The following is a 16,402-nucleotide window of genomic DNA, read 5'->3' as shown; positions in this document are numbered from 1 at the left end:
TCTATTAATGTAGTCTAGGTAAACCATGTTATCGAATTGAACGGTGTTGACTCGACCTCGAACTACTTCAGGCATCCAGATATGCGACGGCGAGACGGGCTCCGCTTCGAATGCTGCCTCTTCGAGGTTTGGTCGTTCCGTATATCTTTATCTTCGCGACACAGACTGAGAGAAATGGTATCGTTTTGACGATGTCAGCGTGACGAGTTCGTGGTCCCTTGACTCCGAGCCCGCGATTCGTCCGTATTGATGCATCTCGCTAATTTGAGAGCCTGACACGGCCGAGCGAACGACGGAGGTCTCATTCTCAGCTCCCTCGAGCCGCTGTCAAGTGAGCCTAAGCTTGGTTTGACAATCGACCGGACGCTGGCAGTCGCACCATGCTAGGCTGCCAGATCCCCCGTGAGGGCTGTTCTCGGGCTCTCCGTTTCTCAGACCATCGCGTTGCGCGGCTAGGAAGAAGCTTGACTTGCCCTCCAGAAGAGGGAGCAGCCTTGCTGTACTCTGGGTCTCAGACCAGGTTGACCAGGCGCTCACTTCTTCCCCTTCTTCTTGCCCTTCTCACCACCAGCTTGATTTTCCTTCTCCTTCCCAAATCCACCCTTCACCAAGGCATCTCTCCCAGCAGCATTGATAATCCTAAATCGATCCGGGCCCAGCAAAACACCGCCATACCACCTCGTCACAACAACGACAACGTCCCACACATCCATCAGCTGCATGAGATGGAGCAGTCGTCCGCCCGCAGCCGTCTCGCCGTCGTCATCGCAGTCTTGGATTATCATCTCGCTAGATGACCCCTTCCCTCCTTCTTTAGACGCTTTGTTCTGCTGCTTGATCCGCCACGCGCTGATATTATGCGTCGCAGACGCAACTTTCTTGTCGCTCGCTAGCAAGTAGTCCAGGTACGCCTTCGCCTGATCCAAACTCGTAACATGTGCCGCGCGTCCCACGAAAACAGATTTCTTCTCGGTAATCACGTCCGATATAATCCAGGGCGGGGGTTCAGAGAGGCCCAAGCTCTCGTGTAATGTGAGGGAGGCGGCGTTTGCACTTAGATCGTCCACGCTGTCGGACGGGTCTTCTGTGTTCGCGTTCGTACTTGCATTCGCGCCATTCGTGTCATCGGCAGCTCCTCCAATGCGTAACTCCTCAAAGACCTCTGTCGCCTCGTTTATAACATCGAAAAGACACACCGCGCCGGGCTGGTACGTGCGCCCTAGTATATCCTCCAGCACGTCGACAGCGATTTTCCCCTCCCCGCGCGCGGCCGTCGATGCGGTCCCTAGTATCTTCGGCGGTGTATCTGGGTAGTTCGTTTCGAATGCAAGGAGGAAGGATAAGTGCGCGTGGTTCGGGATTTGGAGTTTGACTGTTGTTGCTGCTGTCGTAGTGTTCGAGGTCGAGGCTCCTAGGTCTAGTGTTGAGGCGGCGGAGGACGGAGATGTGCTTGAGATTGTGATTGTATCGGGTTCGTAAATGGCGTTTATGGCTTCAATCTCTTCCGCGAGGTCCGTGTTCGCGACATTGAGGTTGGACATATTGGTGGGCTGAGTCCGGTTGAGCTCAGCTTGGACACCTTCAGTAGCACCCTATTGAGGCTAAATTGCGTAACCCAATTTATGCTAGGGCGTTCCGTAGACTAAGAGCTATGTTACGTCAATAGAGTGCTCTTGAAGGTGTCTATTGTGATGGTGAGTTGCTGATGAGTTCGAGAAGTTGGAGGAGTTGGAGATTTACTCCCCCGCAGTGCATAATGCCGAGAGTGCACACCGTGTGCTCGTGCTTACTAAGGATTAACTCTGGCATAAACCCCGTACGACCTAATGTACGGTGAGAAACACCCTCTCATTTCAGTAAAATCGAATCCAAATCGCATTCTGATAGATATTCCAAGACTATCCAGTTATATGTTCATCGTTTCCTCATGATAGCGGTCCATATTGCTCTATGCAGAATAATCCAACGCTAAACATCCAATCTACTCAACAGCCCATTCCCAGAAAGTTAACAGAAGGTTCCATCTGCAACCGTTCCATGGCTTGCGCTGTACTCTCAGGGTCTTCAAGCCCATCAAGGTTTTTTCTCTGCCAGAAAGCACTGAAGCCATCGACTAATCGTCGAGTGATCGGGGCGACATCGTCTGCAGGCATTGCAGCAAAGCACAGCCGGAAATATCGGAGCCCGCGAGCTCGCACCTCTTCTGTTGGCGAGAACATTGTGCCTGGGCCAAGAAGACAAAGATGCGGCTTTTGTGTGAAGTGTACCCATAGCGCTTTGGCCAGCCTTGCAGTTCCATACTTCTGGTGCAAGGGGTGGCTCTCGTAGTTCACCTTGACCCAGACAAACATACCGCCAGTGGGCCACGCGAAGTCGTACATCTGAACTTTATCCAAGACCTCCCAGGAGTCTTCGTTATTTTCGCTCGATGTGAATTCGTCCGGTCTTTCGGTGCCGATGGCAACGTATTTACCCTCCTCCAGACCACTGCACATCTGCTGCATGCGATGTTCGTACCCTGCTCGCAGACCTTCGAGCCAGCGGACCCAACCATCCATTTGCCAGGCTTTCTCGGTGCCGCTGTGTTTCTGAGAAGCTGTGGATTTGTCGTCCAGTTGCTGGCCGAGAATCAGTTCAGCGACCATGGCCTGAACGAAGCCGGATGGTGCTTGAGTCGATGACTCTGCGATCCGCGACAGCCGTTCGATAACAGCTGGCTGTGCCGTCATCCACCCAAGACGGCATCCCGGAGCAATGGTCTTGGAGAAGGTGTCCAAGCGAACCACTCGGCCGTCGGTGTCGACGGACAAGTACGACGGTACTAGGGAGTCAAGAAACTCGTACCCAGAAGACTTTTTCCCCGCGTTGTAATTACGCTTTGACAAAGTTGGGTTAACTGGCGTCTTGCGATATTGTGCTTGCAGCTCCTGGGCTGACGGATACTGCAGGTTCCAGTACGGGTCATCTTCAACAATTATCACGTCGTACTTCTGGCAGATCGCGTATATCTGCTTGCGGCGTTCGACAGACAATGTGCCTCCGGTCGGGTTCTGACCGATGCTTGACGGACAATTAGTCAACGAACAATTATTTCTAGTGAATAACTTACGTGATGGTGTATAGTAGATGCGGACGACGTCCTCTGCGGTAGTCCCAGTTCTCCAAAACTTCGTTCAATCCTCCCGGGCCGTGTGGCAACATACCCTCGGCGTCGATAGCTACCGTGACGATGTTCGGCCCCCTTGGCGTGACGGTCTGGATAGCGTTCATATACACAAATTCCTCGCAGAGAAGACCCTGACGCGAATCTACCCCGTCACGGTCAGGATTCCATACTTCAGTAAAAGCTTCGATCGCCTTGGAGAAGCCGTCAGTAGCGCCCGTGGTCAGAAGGGTGCCAGGACCGCCAGCGTACGGAACGTTCGGGTGAAGATGCTCGCGAACAAACTGGTTGACAAAACCCGCCAGAGGGGGAAGACCCTCAGCGGTGCCATATTGCAAGGCTGTTGTGATATCAATCTTCTTCGGAGCCGCGCTCTGGGATTCTTTAGGCACGACTATCCTTTCGCTCGATTCGGAGCCTTTGGCCTTCTTTCCACCCGGTACAGTCGGAAATCGCTGAGGATGGGCGACAGACGCTTCTAGAGTATCATATGGAAAATAAGAAGCATGTGGCATTCCTACAGATACCACACAGGTAAGCACTGGACCCCGTCAACGTGAGATTACGACATACCACCAGTAAGATTGGCGATGCCGGGGATCACAAAATACTTGTAAAAGTCTTTAACGGCACTCGGAGCACGGCGCTTGGTTGTGACGCTGAAATGATGGGACAAGTCCAATGGGGATGACAAGGAAGCCATTGTGAATGATGCCTGAATAGCTGTTGTCACCACAGTCTTCTCTGGCTTCGAGATATAACGGCAGGCAGGATTGTTATCTCCAACTTGCTTGATAAGCGACTGGAACCAATCGACGGCTCATTTCCACAGCCAATGGTACAATCTCGCTAGCCAGACCCATTGAGCTTATCAACAAGGACAAGGAGAATGCGGGGCTGATTGTGGCCCTCATCATGATATCAAAGGAAGGCAGGGTATGAACTATGGAGCATAGTGCTCGAGGGCTAGAGCAGAATGATGTGGACTCGAAGGTCGGATAGCCGTTGGAGAGCTTTTAATATGACAGCCAGCTGCGAACCAAAGTACGTACGGAAAATCTCCCCACTCATGCTGGACCTGAACGATTTCCTGCCCACGTTTTTGCAGATCAAAGGTTATATGAATTTTATAGACTTTTTATATTTACTTTTCTTACCAGCAATCCCATCAAATCATGTTTCGCCCTCCGGACTGGCTCGGGATGAGTTGGCCGAATGACATAATCACGCTCTGTGCCAGGCGCCACCCTTCGCAGCTGATCTCTGCTCCTCGTCTCCCTCCTTCATCCATCGCTCATTCCTTTTTGTCTCACTATCTTTATCGAATCCGCTATCGTTAGCCCGTTGCCGCGAGTTCGTATTGACTACGTTCTTTTCGACGCTAGGATAGGCCTTTCCGCTGGTTGAAAGGGTCTGTTCTAGACCAGCCGACAAGCCCGCCGCTCGCGCTACCGGATCTTTATCATCGCTCTCCTACGCTCTTTCATCGGCTGCCCCTGTTTACACCTCAGAATGCTTGGGGAAGGTCCGAGTGATGGCTCTCGGGTATATGTACCTCCTGCGGTCGAGGTTGAAGACCAATCCGACGATCCCGACGCAGCCGATCTGCTCCGCGATGTAGACACCGGCCCTACCGTCCTCCCCGTCTGGCTACGGGAGTCCTCCAAGTCTTTTCGCTGGGGTTGGGTTCCTTTACCGATTCGAAAAGCAGCTCGCGCGACAGCGGATTTCGTCAAGGGTCCAGACCCGCCATACCCGCTTTTGTTGGCGCCGCTATTCCCGCATGTTCAAGAACTGCCAGCCCGCTATCTAGACAAGTTCTTTCCGAAGCGCAAGCATAAGATAACCCTCCTTTTGCTCCTATACTTTGCATGGTTCCTGCCGTGGACCATCCTTTTCCTACACTCTCGTTCTGCGGGTTACATTGAAGGCTATGGGCGGCCTATCACACTATCATGCTCGACTACCTTCTGGTATGTCTATCTTAAGGTCAATTCCCACAGTGCTAATGAAGACTTCAGGTCGTCTGGAAATGGATGCGGACTCAACGGGAACGACTGCCGCCCATTCACGGGCGAAGCGACCGCCTTCCGATGCCCTGCCAACTGCCGAGACGCGAAGATGCTTGAACCCTATACCGTCGGGAATGAAACAGTCAGCTACAGGGGTCTTGTCATTGGAGGCCCCCAATCAGGATCCGACGAGCATGGCGTATATCGGGCTGACAGTTTCATCTGTCAAGCCGCTATCCATGCAGGAGTCATTGACAATGACGGAGGCTGTGGTGTCGCCCGGTTAGAAGGGGTAGCGCATTCATTTCACGCGTCAAAGCAGAATGGCATCAAGTCTATCGGCTTTCCATCAACATTTCCAAAGACTTTCAGCTTTGTCCAGCCGTCATCAGATGCCACTTGCCCGCAAGATCCGCGATGGCCTCTACTAGGCATCACTATCGGCGCGCTCGCTCTTTTGTGGCTCTTCTGCTCGTCTCCTGCAGTACTATTTTTCAGCACGTTCTTCATGCTTTTCAGTCAAGTTGGTTTAGTATCCGATCCACCACCTAGGGCTCAGCTGGCTGCCCTCATGTCCGTCTTTGTCGCACGCCTCCTTCCCGCGTCATTCGTGGCCTATGTCCTGTACAGGTACTGTGCACGGCCACTTCTGGCCCCGCTGTCGCCATCTATCTACCAGTTCAGCAAGACATTTCTCTTTTTGCCACCTGCATTCTTTGGCGGCCTCAACAACTACACTTTCGCAAGATTGATTCCTCTTGAGCGTCTGACCCCACATGATATTCAGCAACAACCTGGCGCAAAGCTCGCGCTAGCTCTGGTTATCCCCACCATAATCTGCATTATTGTGACCCAGGCTCACCACATCCGCATGGGCGGTTTGATGCCCCATTATCTCAAGGTATACGGGACTATGGCACTCATTCTTTTGATTCTGCTGCCACTTCCAGGGCTCCGCCTTCGCATTCACCACTACATCCTTGCGATCCTGTTGATGTATGGAACGGCCTTCCCCACTCGACCGTCATTGGTTTACCAGGGATTGCTACTTGGGCTCTTTATCAATGGCATTGCTCGGTGGGGCTTTGCTTCGATCATCGAAACGCCCGCGGCGCTGGGCGAACTAGCCCCCGGAGCTGGCGGATCACACGGTTGGTGGGGAGCCACTTGGCCCAACATCGACAACAGCAGCGTTACCATATCCCTCCCTGGTAAGGACTCCGGTGAGCTTTATCACGGCAATGGCAACATCACCTTCTCTCTCTGGGAAAAGGAACGCATGAACAAGCTAGGCGTAGATGGAGTCTCGGTGCTGGTCAACGACGTCGAGCGCTGGCGTGGCTACGTGGATGAGGATCCAGACGGGGAGTTCACCTGGCATCGCCGTGGCCACTCCGGCCTTGACCTAAAGCATATGTCCACCATTGACGGTGACGCCTACTCATCTTCAGAAGTGGAGACGCAACAGATCGATCTTAGCGACAATGGCAAACCTGAAGACCTCTTCTTCCGCTTTTCATTTTTGAAAGGCGCACAAGCGGGGACGTACGGCGGCCCCGGAATTTGGCTCGAAGACGGGGAGTGGATTTCTCCCCCGCAACCGAAGACATAGATTTATCTATCTTTGCGACCATCTTTATTGGAAGTACTGTGTACTAGTTAGAGATCTTATACCTATGCCCAGCGTGATTGGGTTGGATACGATCGATATGTTGGATTTGCATGTTATGAGTTACGAATAAGATTACCCTTCCTTGCGTTTCAAAATCTAGTATCAGATCAACGTATAGACAGCAAATCAAGTGTAGTGCTCCGGAGCCTGTATAGATCGGTTTCGATAGCCGGATGGCCGCACTCACCGCCCACCCCTTCCCATTACGTAGCATCAACAGGCCGCAAGCTTTCTATCGCATCTACATCGTCCGCTTTCAGATTCTAAACCTATGAACTCCTTGTTATGACCATTGTATAACAGATCTCCGACAGCAGCAACGATGGACCACGCAGACCCCTTTATCCAAGTCCAAGCGTAAGCACCCAACGTCCCATCAGCCGGCCGCATTAGCTAATATCCAGCAACAGCGACGTGCTTTCGACACTTGGAACAACAAGGCCCTTGTTCTCATCCTACCTCCGCATCCGCTCTCTCGCAAAGTCCCCCTCAAACCCTGAGCTTCAACAAGCACGCTCCGAGCTCGAAACAACCCTCACAGACCTCACAGCCGATCTAGACGACCTAGTCGAGAGTGTCCGAGCAGTCGAGCAAGATCCCTACCGCTTCGGCCTCGAGATCGAAGAGGTTTCGCGGCGGCGCAAGCTCGTCGACGATGTGGGAAATGAAATCGAGGAGATGAGGGCGGAGCTGGTGAAGGTCATTACACATGCCGACCATGCCGATGCGAGAGCTACGGGCTCCGGGCTCCCAAATCCAGCGGATTTTGACGACCACGATGCCGATGGCCATGGGGATGATTACTATGCGGAGATGGAGCAGCAGCGGCAGATGGAGCTTATGCATGAACAGGATGAGCAGCTGGATGGGGTGTTCCGGACGGTCGGGAACCTGAGACAGCAAGCGGATGATATGGGGAGGGAGCTGGAGGAGCAGGCGGTTATGATTGGGGAGATTGATACACTCGCTGATCGGGTTGGGGGGAAACTACAGAATGGGATGTCGAGGTTGAAGCATATCATCAGGAAGAATGAAGGTGGGTATTATCATTGCATTATTCAGTCTGCGTTAAGTGGTGGTCTGCTAACTAAAGAATTAGATACGATGTCGTCGTTCTGCATCGGGCTCCTTATTTTCGTCCTCGTTCTGTTATTAATACTAGTCATCGCCCTATAGATGGGACCGGTTGTTTGTTGGATACTTTTTGGCGCGATTAGACCTTGGTCTTCTTGCGGGGGTGGGACTCTTCGTCTTCTTCTTCCTCCTCGTCATCCTCATCGTCGAGCTCGTCCATGTCGAAATCATCAGGCATTTCTTCGAATGATTGAGCTTTGGATGGGTTAGTCGTGACCCTGGGGGAGAGATCGGATATTCTTACTATAGTATTTCAGCGCGTTGGGCCAGAGATCTTCGGCGAGCGCAATGGCCAGTTGACCTCCCTCGGGGAAGGCTTCGATCTCATCGAAGTCATCATCCACATCCTCGTCATCGTCGGCCTCGTCATACTCAACCTTCTCGCCCTTGAGGGACTTTTCGAGTCGCTCTTCCTCCTCTTGGGTCGCCGTCGCAGACTGTTCGGCGGTCACGTCGCCTCCACGGTAACCGAAGAAGTTGAAGAAGCTCTGGCCCGAGGGCTGTCCCAAAGGATCCTCATCGTCGTTCTCCTCCTCCTCTTCATCGACCTCAAGAGCCTCCACCTCGACGAGCTTGTCCTGGAGCTTCTTGAACTCGGGCAGGTCCCGACGGGAGCCACCCTTCTTCTCCGCCTCGAACAGGTCGCACGTGGCATCTAGCAGACCCTTGGTGACATCCATATCCTTCTTCCAGTTGATGCGCACGGGGTCGGACACAAGACCGTCCCAGGTGCTCTTCTTGCCACTAGCGGTGGTGAAAACCTGCTTCCGCCAGTACAGCTCCTTGACCAGCTTCTCATTCTCGAAAAACGGGTTCTCATCGCCGGTCAGGAACTCGAATGTGAGGCGGATGCTGCGCGGCTCGCCCTCGCCCTTCTCGTTGACCTCGAATCGCTCGACCTTCAGGTCCTTCAGGGCGGAACCGAGGATCGCCGCATCGGCGGGCGTGATGTACTGATCGATCTCACCGGACGCGTTTGACAGCACGCGAACCCAGAAGTTGCTCTGCACCTCGGGGTGCGCGATGATCTTAGCGCGCTTCTCATACAGGGGACGGAAGTCGAGGATGTTACGGCGCACTGTTGTTCAGTTCATGTTAGCATGTATAGTAGTTTAATTGCATAGATCAGAGTAACAGATAGCATGGCGCTCGCGATGCGATGCGCCAATCAACGATTAGAACACAAGGTACTTACACTGCTCAACCTCCGCGCGAATGAACTGCTGCTCCAAAACAGCAATGTCCCGCGCAACCTCCTGAGGCATAACAGGCTCGGAGATGCGGTCCGCGAGATCAATCTGCTGGTCGTTCGACATGGTGAGGCTTATCTGAACGCGTTTGGTACGGATGGGTATTGGTAGGAATGGAAAAGCAATCGATGAGAAGTAGAGAAAAAACAAATCCAGAAGATAAATCCTTGTCAGTGAGACAGTGAGATAAGCAATCACTAATCAGGGGCCGGGGAGGAGACGAAAAATCTGAGCTCTGCGACACCGACTGGAAAATTGTTTAATTGCGCCTCCAGGTTCCCGCGTCGCCTGAGAAACTTAACTCCGACGGAGCTGCCGTGGTTTCGTCACTCTTTTCCCGTTTTGGGCGCCAAGAGCAGATGAGCGCGCTGCTTTAATGAAAGCGTTTGGGTTAAGGCGGCGAGGGATGGGTTTACATGTAAAGAAGCATGTGATAGTGGTCTGCATGTCTCTATAGCCTAACTGCCTCTGAATTTGCCATGAGATGGTTAAGAAAACAGGTGACCCTTAAGTATGCTGGCTCAAGAGTATATAGGTTGAACTGCCCTGCTTCCAAGGTTCGACCATCCTATCTTTAATGCAATGTTTTTAGACTCCCAGACAAGTAAATTGTCTATACCTATTCAAAATCCTTTGTATGTGCTTTCCTAATGTACAATGGTTGTCTCATCGGGTCAATAACCTGAGAACCTCCATATATATATATCTGCGTGCTTTCCACAGGAGAAGGCTCAAGAAAGCCCTTATAAGAACCTCGATATAGAATTAAGAGCGGTATTATTAGTTTAAGGATACGAGGACGAGGCATATGTATTAAACGTTGCAGTCTAAATATCGCTGCCATTCCGTACCTGAGAAGACTGTGTGCAATGCGCTAATATTATTGTGGCGAGCAGTTAAGCTACTGCTGGATGCGAGGCGTTCCTCCATATAACAAGCGATAGACCTATAAAATCTCTCGGAGTATATATACCAAACGCGAGGGAAGGACAATGATATGGGGTTGGACATCACGAGACCATCAATACCTATTTGGCTTTGTGTTTTCCCTAGAAGCTTTCTTTCCCACCACATTATTTTGACCACCAGGATTCCTCACCAAACCGGACCAGCATTTAAATTTGAGCCATCTGAAGCGCCTCAAGCGTCTGAATCTCGCTATTTGTTCCCGAAGTCAGCCCGAGGTCAATATATTGGTCGAGTCTCAATTTTTGTCTCATGGTGATTGAGCTACGCCCTGTTTCGTTAGTAGGCCAACCCAATGCGTGACTTGACTTGGCCATCTAGACTCTTCTGCGCCCTGATTCCTTGAAGTCTAAATGATGCTGCGATGCCGACTTCGGACGTCAGGCACGGACGTTGTCCTTGTCTTAGAAACTTGGTAAGGAAAGAGTGGCGGACAAAAATCTCGCAGCGGTACACTAACACGGAGTGGCTCCAGGATCTCCTTGCCGGCATCCACAGAAAGCGCATTCCGTACGTAATAGACCGCTGCTGAAAAGTTTCTCAACGTCACGAGGAGGCATAAGACGATAAAGAACTGTCCTTGAAGGCTACCTTCATCCTCAAAGGGAGGAAAAGACGACGTCAACCCCGCGATCCGATACCGTCCGGTCCAGGTTCTTATCGCGACTGATCTAGACTACGTCTGAGGTGCCGGAAAGATTTTCAGCCCTGGACCCATCGCGATACCTTATTTGTGCTATTCTTGGGATCAACTTGCAAGTCACTCGAGGATTGCTTTGCTGGTCGCTTTGAGATCTTTTGATCTTGCTACTCGTCTGTCGCAGTGGTCTACTGTAACCTATCGCCAACATGGTCGCCGCCGACGATGTCATCCCAGAATTGGCCGAAGGCCAGATGGAACCCCCAGTTCCTGAATCACGGGTGCTGCTCATCATGACTGGAGGTACCATCTGTATGCAACCGTCGCCAGCCGGCTTGGTGCCTGCGCGAAACTTCCAGGAGCAATGCCTGGCTCCGGTGCCTTCATTCAATGATAGGTCCAACTCCACTATGATGGACGTTGTGATTAACGGCTCTAGAGAGATCAAAGCCCATCCAAGTCTGCGGACTCCGCTGACAGCGTATGGCCGGCGGGTGAGGTACACCGTCTTTGAATTCGATGAGCTCCTCGATAGCAGTTCTATCGACGCCAAAGGTTGGGCGGAGATTGCACGGACCATCGAGCGAAACTACACACTTTTCGATGGTTTCGTCGTGCTTCACGGTACGGACAGTCTAGCATACACCTGCTCCGCACTGAGCTTCATGCTGCAGAACCTCGGAAAGCCGGTGATCCTCACGGGATCCCAAGCTCCGATGCTGCAGCTGCAAAGCGACGCTACAGATAACCTGCTCGGGTCATTGGTTGTGGCTGGCCACTTCATGATTCCGGAGGTCTGTCTGTACTTTGACAACAAGCTCTTTCGAGGCAACCGGTCCACCAAGGTATCGGCCAGCGATTTCAATGCGTTCAACTCACCCAACTCGGCACCGCTGGCTGTGACGACGTCAATGCGTACAAACGTCAACTGGGAGATTGTGAACCGGCCGAAGAGCCTCGAGCACTTTAGCATCCAGACCAACCTAGACACTACACATGTCGCCTGTCTCCGTATCTTCCCGGGTATCAAGCCGGAGATGGTGGATGCCGTGTTGAAATTGGAGGGCCTGCGTGGATTGGTTCTGGAAACATTCGGCGCTGGAAATGCGCCTCACGGTCAGGACAATGCGATGACCAAGGTATTCGCTGACGCGATCGCTCGAGGAATTGTCATTGTCAATATCACACAATGTGAGCACCCATGGCGTGAGGAGTCGATCGAGTTACTGACTTGAGTAGGTCTGACCGGTAGTGTCAGCCCGGTGTACGCCACTGGCATGAGTCTCTCCAAGGCCGGCGTCGTCGCGGGATTGGACATGACCACCGAAGCCGCACTGACCAAGCTTGCTTACCTGCTTGCGCTCCCCGGGTCGACACCCCAGCTCGTGGCGAACAAGATGTCCGTCTCCCTGCGTGGCGAGCTGACCGAGTCGTCGCAACCAGTCTTCCGTCATCCCGATGGAGCTCTGCCCGAGCGCGTTCAGGCGCTTACTGTCCTAGGGTACGCCATCGCGCAAGGGGACCTTGCTCGTGTTGAGGAACTCATCAAGAGTGAGCATCATTGGCTGCTGAACGATGCAGACTACTCCGGAAACACTCCAGTGGTAGGTTTCCTTCGTTTCTTTCTTCCAAGCAGCGCTGACACCACGTAGCATCTGGCAGCGACATCACCGTCAGTCGACATCCTTCGGTTCCTGCTGCTTCAGGGCGGGTCGGTACATCTACGCAACCGCAACGGACGCACCCCGCTCTTCCTGGCGGCTAACGCCGGGCTGTCAGAACACGTGCTGCTGTTGCGCAAGTCGGGAGCGCATCTGCACTCTGACGAGCGGACGGCAGCACAGCTCCTCGCGCGACGGCGGCCTGCGACCTGGGGGCTGGCCGGGATTGGGCCACGTGAAGTCAGCGACAGAGAGATGGAGGAGATCGAAGAGGATGAGTACCGCGCGGGGTCGTCGCACTGGCCGATGGCGGGATCTGCGCCCTGACCTCGTTTCTACATACATACATAATGCATCGCATAGACTACACCATATGTGTACACCGATGGAGGTATAACCTTGTGCTTTGGTTGTATAGATAGATAGGGTATCCTCGCAAGACAGGAAGCAAGGGGACAGGACTGGTACAGAGCCAGGTAGGGATCGGGGTCTGACCGGCAGGGGAACCGAGCACTGACGGACCGGATGACCTCAGCACGGAAAGCGAGCCGAACTCCCATCGTTGGTTCTCCGCGGAGATGCTTGTCCTCTCCGCAACCCATCCCTCCAACTTTCTGTCAGGAGATCACCCCGCCTTGAATTGCTCGACTCTACTATCTTCAGTCTTCATAGCTTCATCCTCAAGGTCCTTGTCCTATGGTATGCATAATATCCACGATCAAATAAGACAGGATAGATTTCCCACAGAACAACATGGAAAACTGAAAAACGCGCACCATACTAGCGGTGGGACGGTCAAGGTCCCCAGAATCACATTATGGAGAGGCTTGGCGACACCGTGGAAAGCCGCGGGGCACAGATTGGCTGGCCGCTATGGAGTTCGGGGGCATTTGCTTTCAGTCAAGTTTCAACGTGGGTTGAGGTGGACAGCGCTGTGGACAAGCCTACAAGGGAGGCCTTTTATGTGATTGCTGGATGGGGATTGCAGCCGGTCGTTGGACGTTGCTTTTTCTCTCATCTCACCTTCTGCTTCTGGTATTTAGCTCTGACAAGGTTTGCAGGGATTGTGTCATATCCGGGGGTGTTTGTCTTTGCTTTTTATCCGCCCGACTAGAGCTTCCTGATGCAGTTTAGCCAATGGCATGATTGACGTCCGTGATGAACAGTATCGACTATCGCTATCGCTATCTAGATGTCGCAACAATTATCCGGCAGCATACAAAAACACACTGCAGATCATACGGGATGTATCAAAAAACCCCTAACCTGATGTCAACCCCTAGAATCCATCAAGTATCCAGCTGTGCCTTAGGCCAGCATGTGTTACGTAAAGAAAAGAAACCAATGGCCCAAAGGCCGCCAGCTTGTCGGCGTGCGTGCGATCTTCCCGTTGGGCTAAGGTCCAGACTCCAGATTGTCTTGCTCTGGCGTCATTATGGTGAGAATTCTTCAGTTCAGGTGCTCTGATGGTCAGGGTCAGTGAAGAGTCACGACATCTGAGGGTAGACTACAGAAGAGTTCCTGTAGTATGAACAGTACAGATCGGAAGACACAGCAGAGATCAGCATGATCTCTCCATATTAGTATCACTTTCTCCATTCTACTATCACTACAAGACTATAACCTCAGTATCGGAACAAGATCGGAACCTCAGCTTGTATGATCTCTCGGAACCAGACGTTCAGAACCAGACTTTGCTCCACGCCCAGCCAGAGTATCAAGTCAAGCACTCGAAAATTTTTCAACCGCGAATCTTAATCAGGATTGCATATCCACTTGGGGAACTGGGCTGCTATTCCATTATTCATAGTCGGCGGCCTTAGCTAACAAAAACCCTCGCACCTTGGAGGCACTGGGCAGACCGGAGATCATATCACCTGCTAACTGCTGCTGCTGCTGCTGCTGCTTCCAAGCTTTCTGCTTTCTTCCCTTGCACCATCCGTTTTCGCGATTGCGGCATTCTCGAACCATCGCCCGTTCTCAGCCCGAGTCTCCTATACCGTATATCTACTGCGGTACCTCCTCCAGGTGAGCTCTTATCGTCCTTTATCTCCCAACTGTACCACGTCTGCTTCCCCACTGCTGCTCTCTGCAACGCCCGACTTTTCAGCGACTTTCTTGCGACCATCGTCACTAGCTCAAGCGTCAAAGCCCTGCGGATTCCACCTGACCTTCTCCAGATTCCATCCGAGCCCTCCTTCTCCATTGGGTCCTCGGGTTCTCCTCCTGCTTTCGCTCGTCCGCTACCCCGCATAATTTATTCGATTTTTCCCCCTTTATCTTCCCGACTCTTGCTCTACAACTGTCGCAGTCCTACACAAGCGAGGATTGGGAGGACAGAGAGCCAGCCGTCCGAATGACCCAGACAAAGAAGACAATTGCCGTCGTCAACGCGACGGGGCGCCAGGCTGCTTCGCTCATCCGCGTCGCCGCGGCCGTCGGTCACCATGTGCGCGCGCAGGTCCATTCGCTCAAAGGCCTCATCGCAGAAGAGCTCCAGGATATCCCAAACGTCACATTATTCCAGGGCCCCCTGTTAAATAATGTCCCGCTGATGGACACGCTCTTCGAGGGCGCGAACCTCGCCTTCATCAACACCACCTCGCAAGCCGGCGACGAGATTGCCATTGGCAAGGACCTTGCCGACGCCGCCAAACGCGCCGGCACCATCCAGCACTACATCTACAGCAGCATGCCAGATCACTCGCTCTACGGGCCCTACCCGGCGGTGCCCATGTGGGCGCCCAAGTTCACCGTGGAAAACTACGTCCGCCAGCTCGGCCTGCCTTCAACCTTCGTCTACACAGGAATCTACAACAACAACTTCACAAGCTTACCGTACCCGCTCTTCCAGATGGAACTCATGCCCGACGGCACGTTCGAGTGGCATGCGCCCTTTGACCCGGACATTCCTCTCCCCTGGCTTGACGCGGAGCATGACGTTGGTCCGGCGCTGCTGCAGATCTTCAAGGACGGCCCTCAGAAGTGGAACGGTCATCGGTAGGTTGCCGTCTGGGCACTGATTGCAACCTTGCTGACGGTTGCAGGATTGCGCTCACATTTGAAACGCTGTCTCCCGAGCAAGTATGCGCGGCCTTTTCGCGCGCTCTTAACCGCCGGGTGAAGTACGTTCACGTCCCCAAGGTCGAGATCAAAGTCAACATCCCTGTTGGGTACCGGGAACAGCTCGAGGCCATCGAGGTGGTCTTTGGCCAGTACAGGGCCCCCTACTACCCTCTGCCCGAGTTTTCCCGTCCTGCCGCCGGATCTCCCAAGGGGTTAGGCCCAGCCAACGGCAAGGGCGCTGGTGCCGGAATGATGCAGGGCCCTGGAGGGGTAATCTCACAGCGTGTTACGGACGAAGCCCGGAAGCTGTGGTCAGGCTGGCGAGACATGGAAGAATACGCGCGCGAGGTCTTCCCCATCGAAGAAGAAGCCAACGGGCTGGACTGGATGCTGTGACAGACGGAGCGAAAATCGAGCGGCAGCGCAATCGGGAATTCGGACCGCAGTATCTATCTACGACCGTGCGCCGCGAAAACGTCGACTCGAGCCAAGCGCTGCGAGTTCGTGACACGGCACCCAGCTCAGTTCAGTCGGTGAGCGACGGGCTGCGGTCATTTCTTTATCGCTGCTTTGGTATGGGCCTTCATGCGATTGGCCCGATAGGGAGATTGCATTACCAGCCGTCGCATTCTACCGCACCTTGTCCCCTTACCTTATCCTCTTTCAACATCCAACGAAAACCACCTGAGTTCCGTCTGACACAAAACGACATTTAAATCGCGCAATTTCTCTCATGCATTAATGGCGAATTGGCTTGGGTTTATTATTATACCTACCTATCCTATCTTCCTCACTTGGAGCGAGCAATCATCAAACCAAAACCAGAGAAACCACCCTC

The 16,402-nt window shown here is 53.0% G+C and overlaps 7 protein-coding genes across 7 annotated transcripts; 4 read left to right on the top strand and 3 right to left on the bottom strand.

Moving 5' to 3' along the window:
* Positions 1 to 533: 533 nt before the first annotated feature.
* On the bottom strand, positions 534 to 1,541 carry DSM5745_00384 (IMPACT family protein; the record flags this gene model as incomplete). Its single annotated transcript, XM_026742400.1, has 1 exon — positions 534 to 1,541. The coding sequence occupies one exon, from the start codon at positions 1,539 to 1,541 to the stop codon at positions 534 to 536; it is 1,008 nt and encodes a 335-aa protein (XP_026608245.1).
* A 444-nt stretch (positions 1,542 to 1,985) lies between these two features.
* DSM5745_00383 (putative aromatic amino acid aminotransferase) lies at positions 1,986 to 3,866 on the bottom strand (the record flags this gene model as incomplete). Its single annotated transcript, XM_026742399.1, has 3 exons — positions 1,986 to 3,060; positions 3,110 to 3,680; positions 3,737 to 3,866. The coding sequence occupies 3 exons, from the start codon at positions 3,864 to 3,866 to the stop codon at positions 1,986 to 1,988; spliced, it is 1,776 nt and encodes a 591-aa protein (XP_026608244.1).
* Positions 3,867 to 4,675: 809 nt separating this feature from the next.
* Positions 4,676 to 6,787, top strand: DSM5745_00382 (LCCL domain-containing protein; the record flags this gene model as incomplete). The annotated part of the gene is made up of 2 exons (XM_026742398.1): positions 4,676 to 5,136; positions 5,185 to 6,787. The coding sequence occupies 2 exons, from the start codon at positions 4,676 to 4,678 to the stop codon at positions 6,785 to 6,787; spliced, it is 2,064 nt and encodes a 687-aa protein (XP_026608243.1).
* A 382-nt stretch (positions 6,788 to 7,169) lies between these two features.
* On the top strand, positions 7,170 to 8,023 carry DSM5745_00381 (SNARE domain protein; the record flags this gene model as incomplete). The annotated part of the gene is made up of 3 exons (XM_026742397.1): positions 7,170 to 7,204; positions 7,258 to 7,883; positions 7,947 to 8,023. The coding sequence occupies 3 exons, from the start codon at positions 7,170 to 7,172 to the stop codon at positions 8,021 to 8,023; spliced, it is 738 nt and encodes a 245-aa protein (XP_026608242.1).
* Positions 8,024 to 8,060: 37 nt separating this feature from the next.
* DSM5745_00380 (histone chaperone napB) lies at positions 8,061 to 9,297 on the bottom strand (the record flags this gene model as incomplete). Its single annotated transcript, XM_026742396.1, has 3 exons — positions 8,061 to 8,176; positions 8,226 to 9,059; positions 9,177 to 9,297. 3 exons carry the CDS (start codon positions 9,295 to 9,297, stop codon positions 8,061 to 8,063), a joined length of 1,071 nt encoding a protein of 356 aa, XP_026608241.1.
* Positions 9,298 to 11,046: 1,749 nt separating this feature from the next.
* On the top strand, positions 11,047 to 12,825 carry DSM5745_00379 (putative lysophospholipase; the record flags this gene model as incomplete). The annotated part of the gene is made up of 3 exons (XM_026742395.1): positions 11,047 to 12,028; positions 12,077 to 12,441; positions 12,490 to 12,825. 3 exons carry the CDS (start codon positions 11,047 to 11,049, stop codon positions 12,823 to 12,825), a joined length of 1,683 nt encoding a protein of 560 aa, XP_026608240.1.
* A 2,029-nt stretch (positions 12,826 to 14,854) lies between these two features.
* DSM5745_00378 (NmrA family NAD(P)-binding protein) lies at positions 14,855 to 15,960 on the top strand (the record flags this gene model as incomplete). The annotated part of the gene is made up of 2 exons (XM_026742394.1): positions 14,855 to 15,498; positions 15,546 to 15,960. 2 exons carry the CDS (start codon positions 14,855 to 14,857, stop codon positions 15,958 to 15,960), a joined length of 1,059 nt encoding a protein of 352 aa, XP_026608239.1.
* Between the last annotated feature and the right edge of the window lie 442 nt (positions 15,961 to 16,402).

Source organism: Aspergillus mulundensis (genome assembly GCF_003369625.1).
Source record: "Aspergillus mulundensis strain DSM 5745 chromosome Unknown scaffold_0, whole genome shotgun sequence".
Taxonomy (NCBI): domain Eukaryota; kingdom Fungi; phylum Ascomycota; class Eurotiomycetes; order Eurotiales; family Aspergillaceae; genus Aspergillus; species Aspergillus mulundensis.
This window is presented reverse-complemented; position numbering and strand designations above follow the sequence as displayed.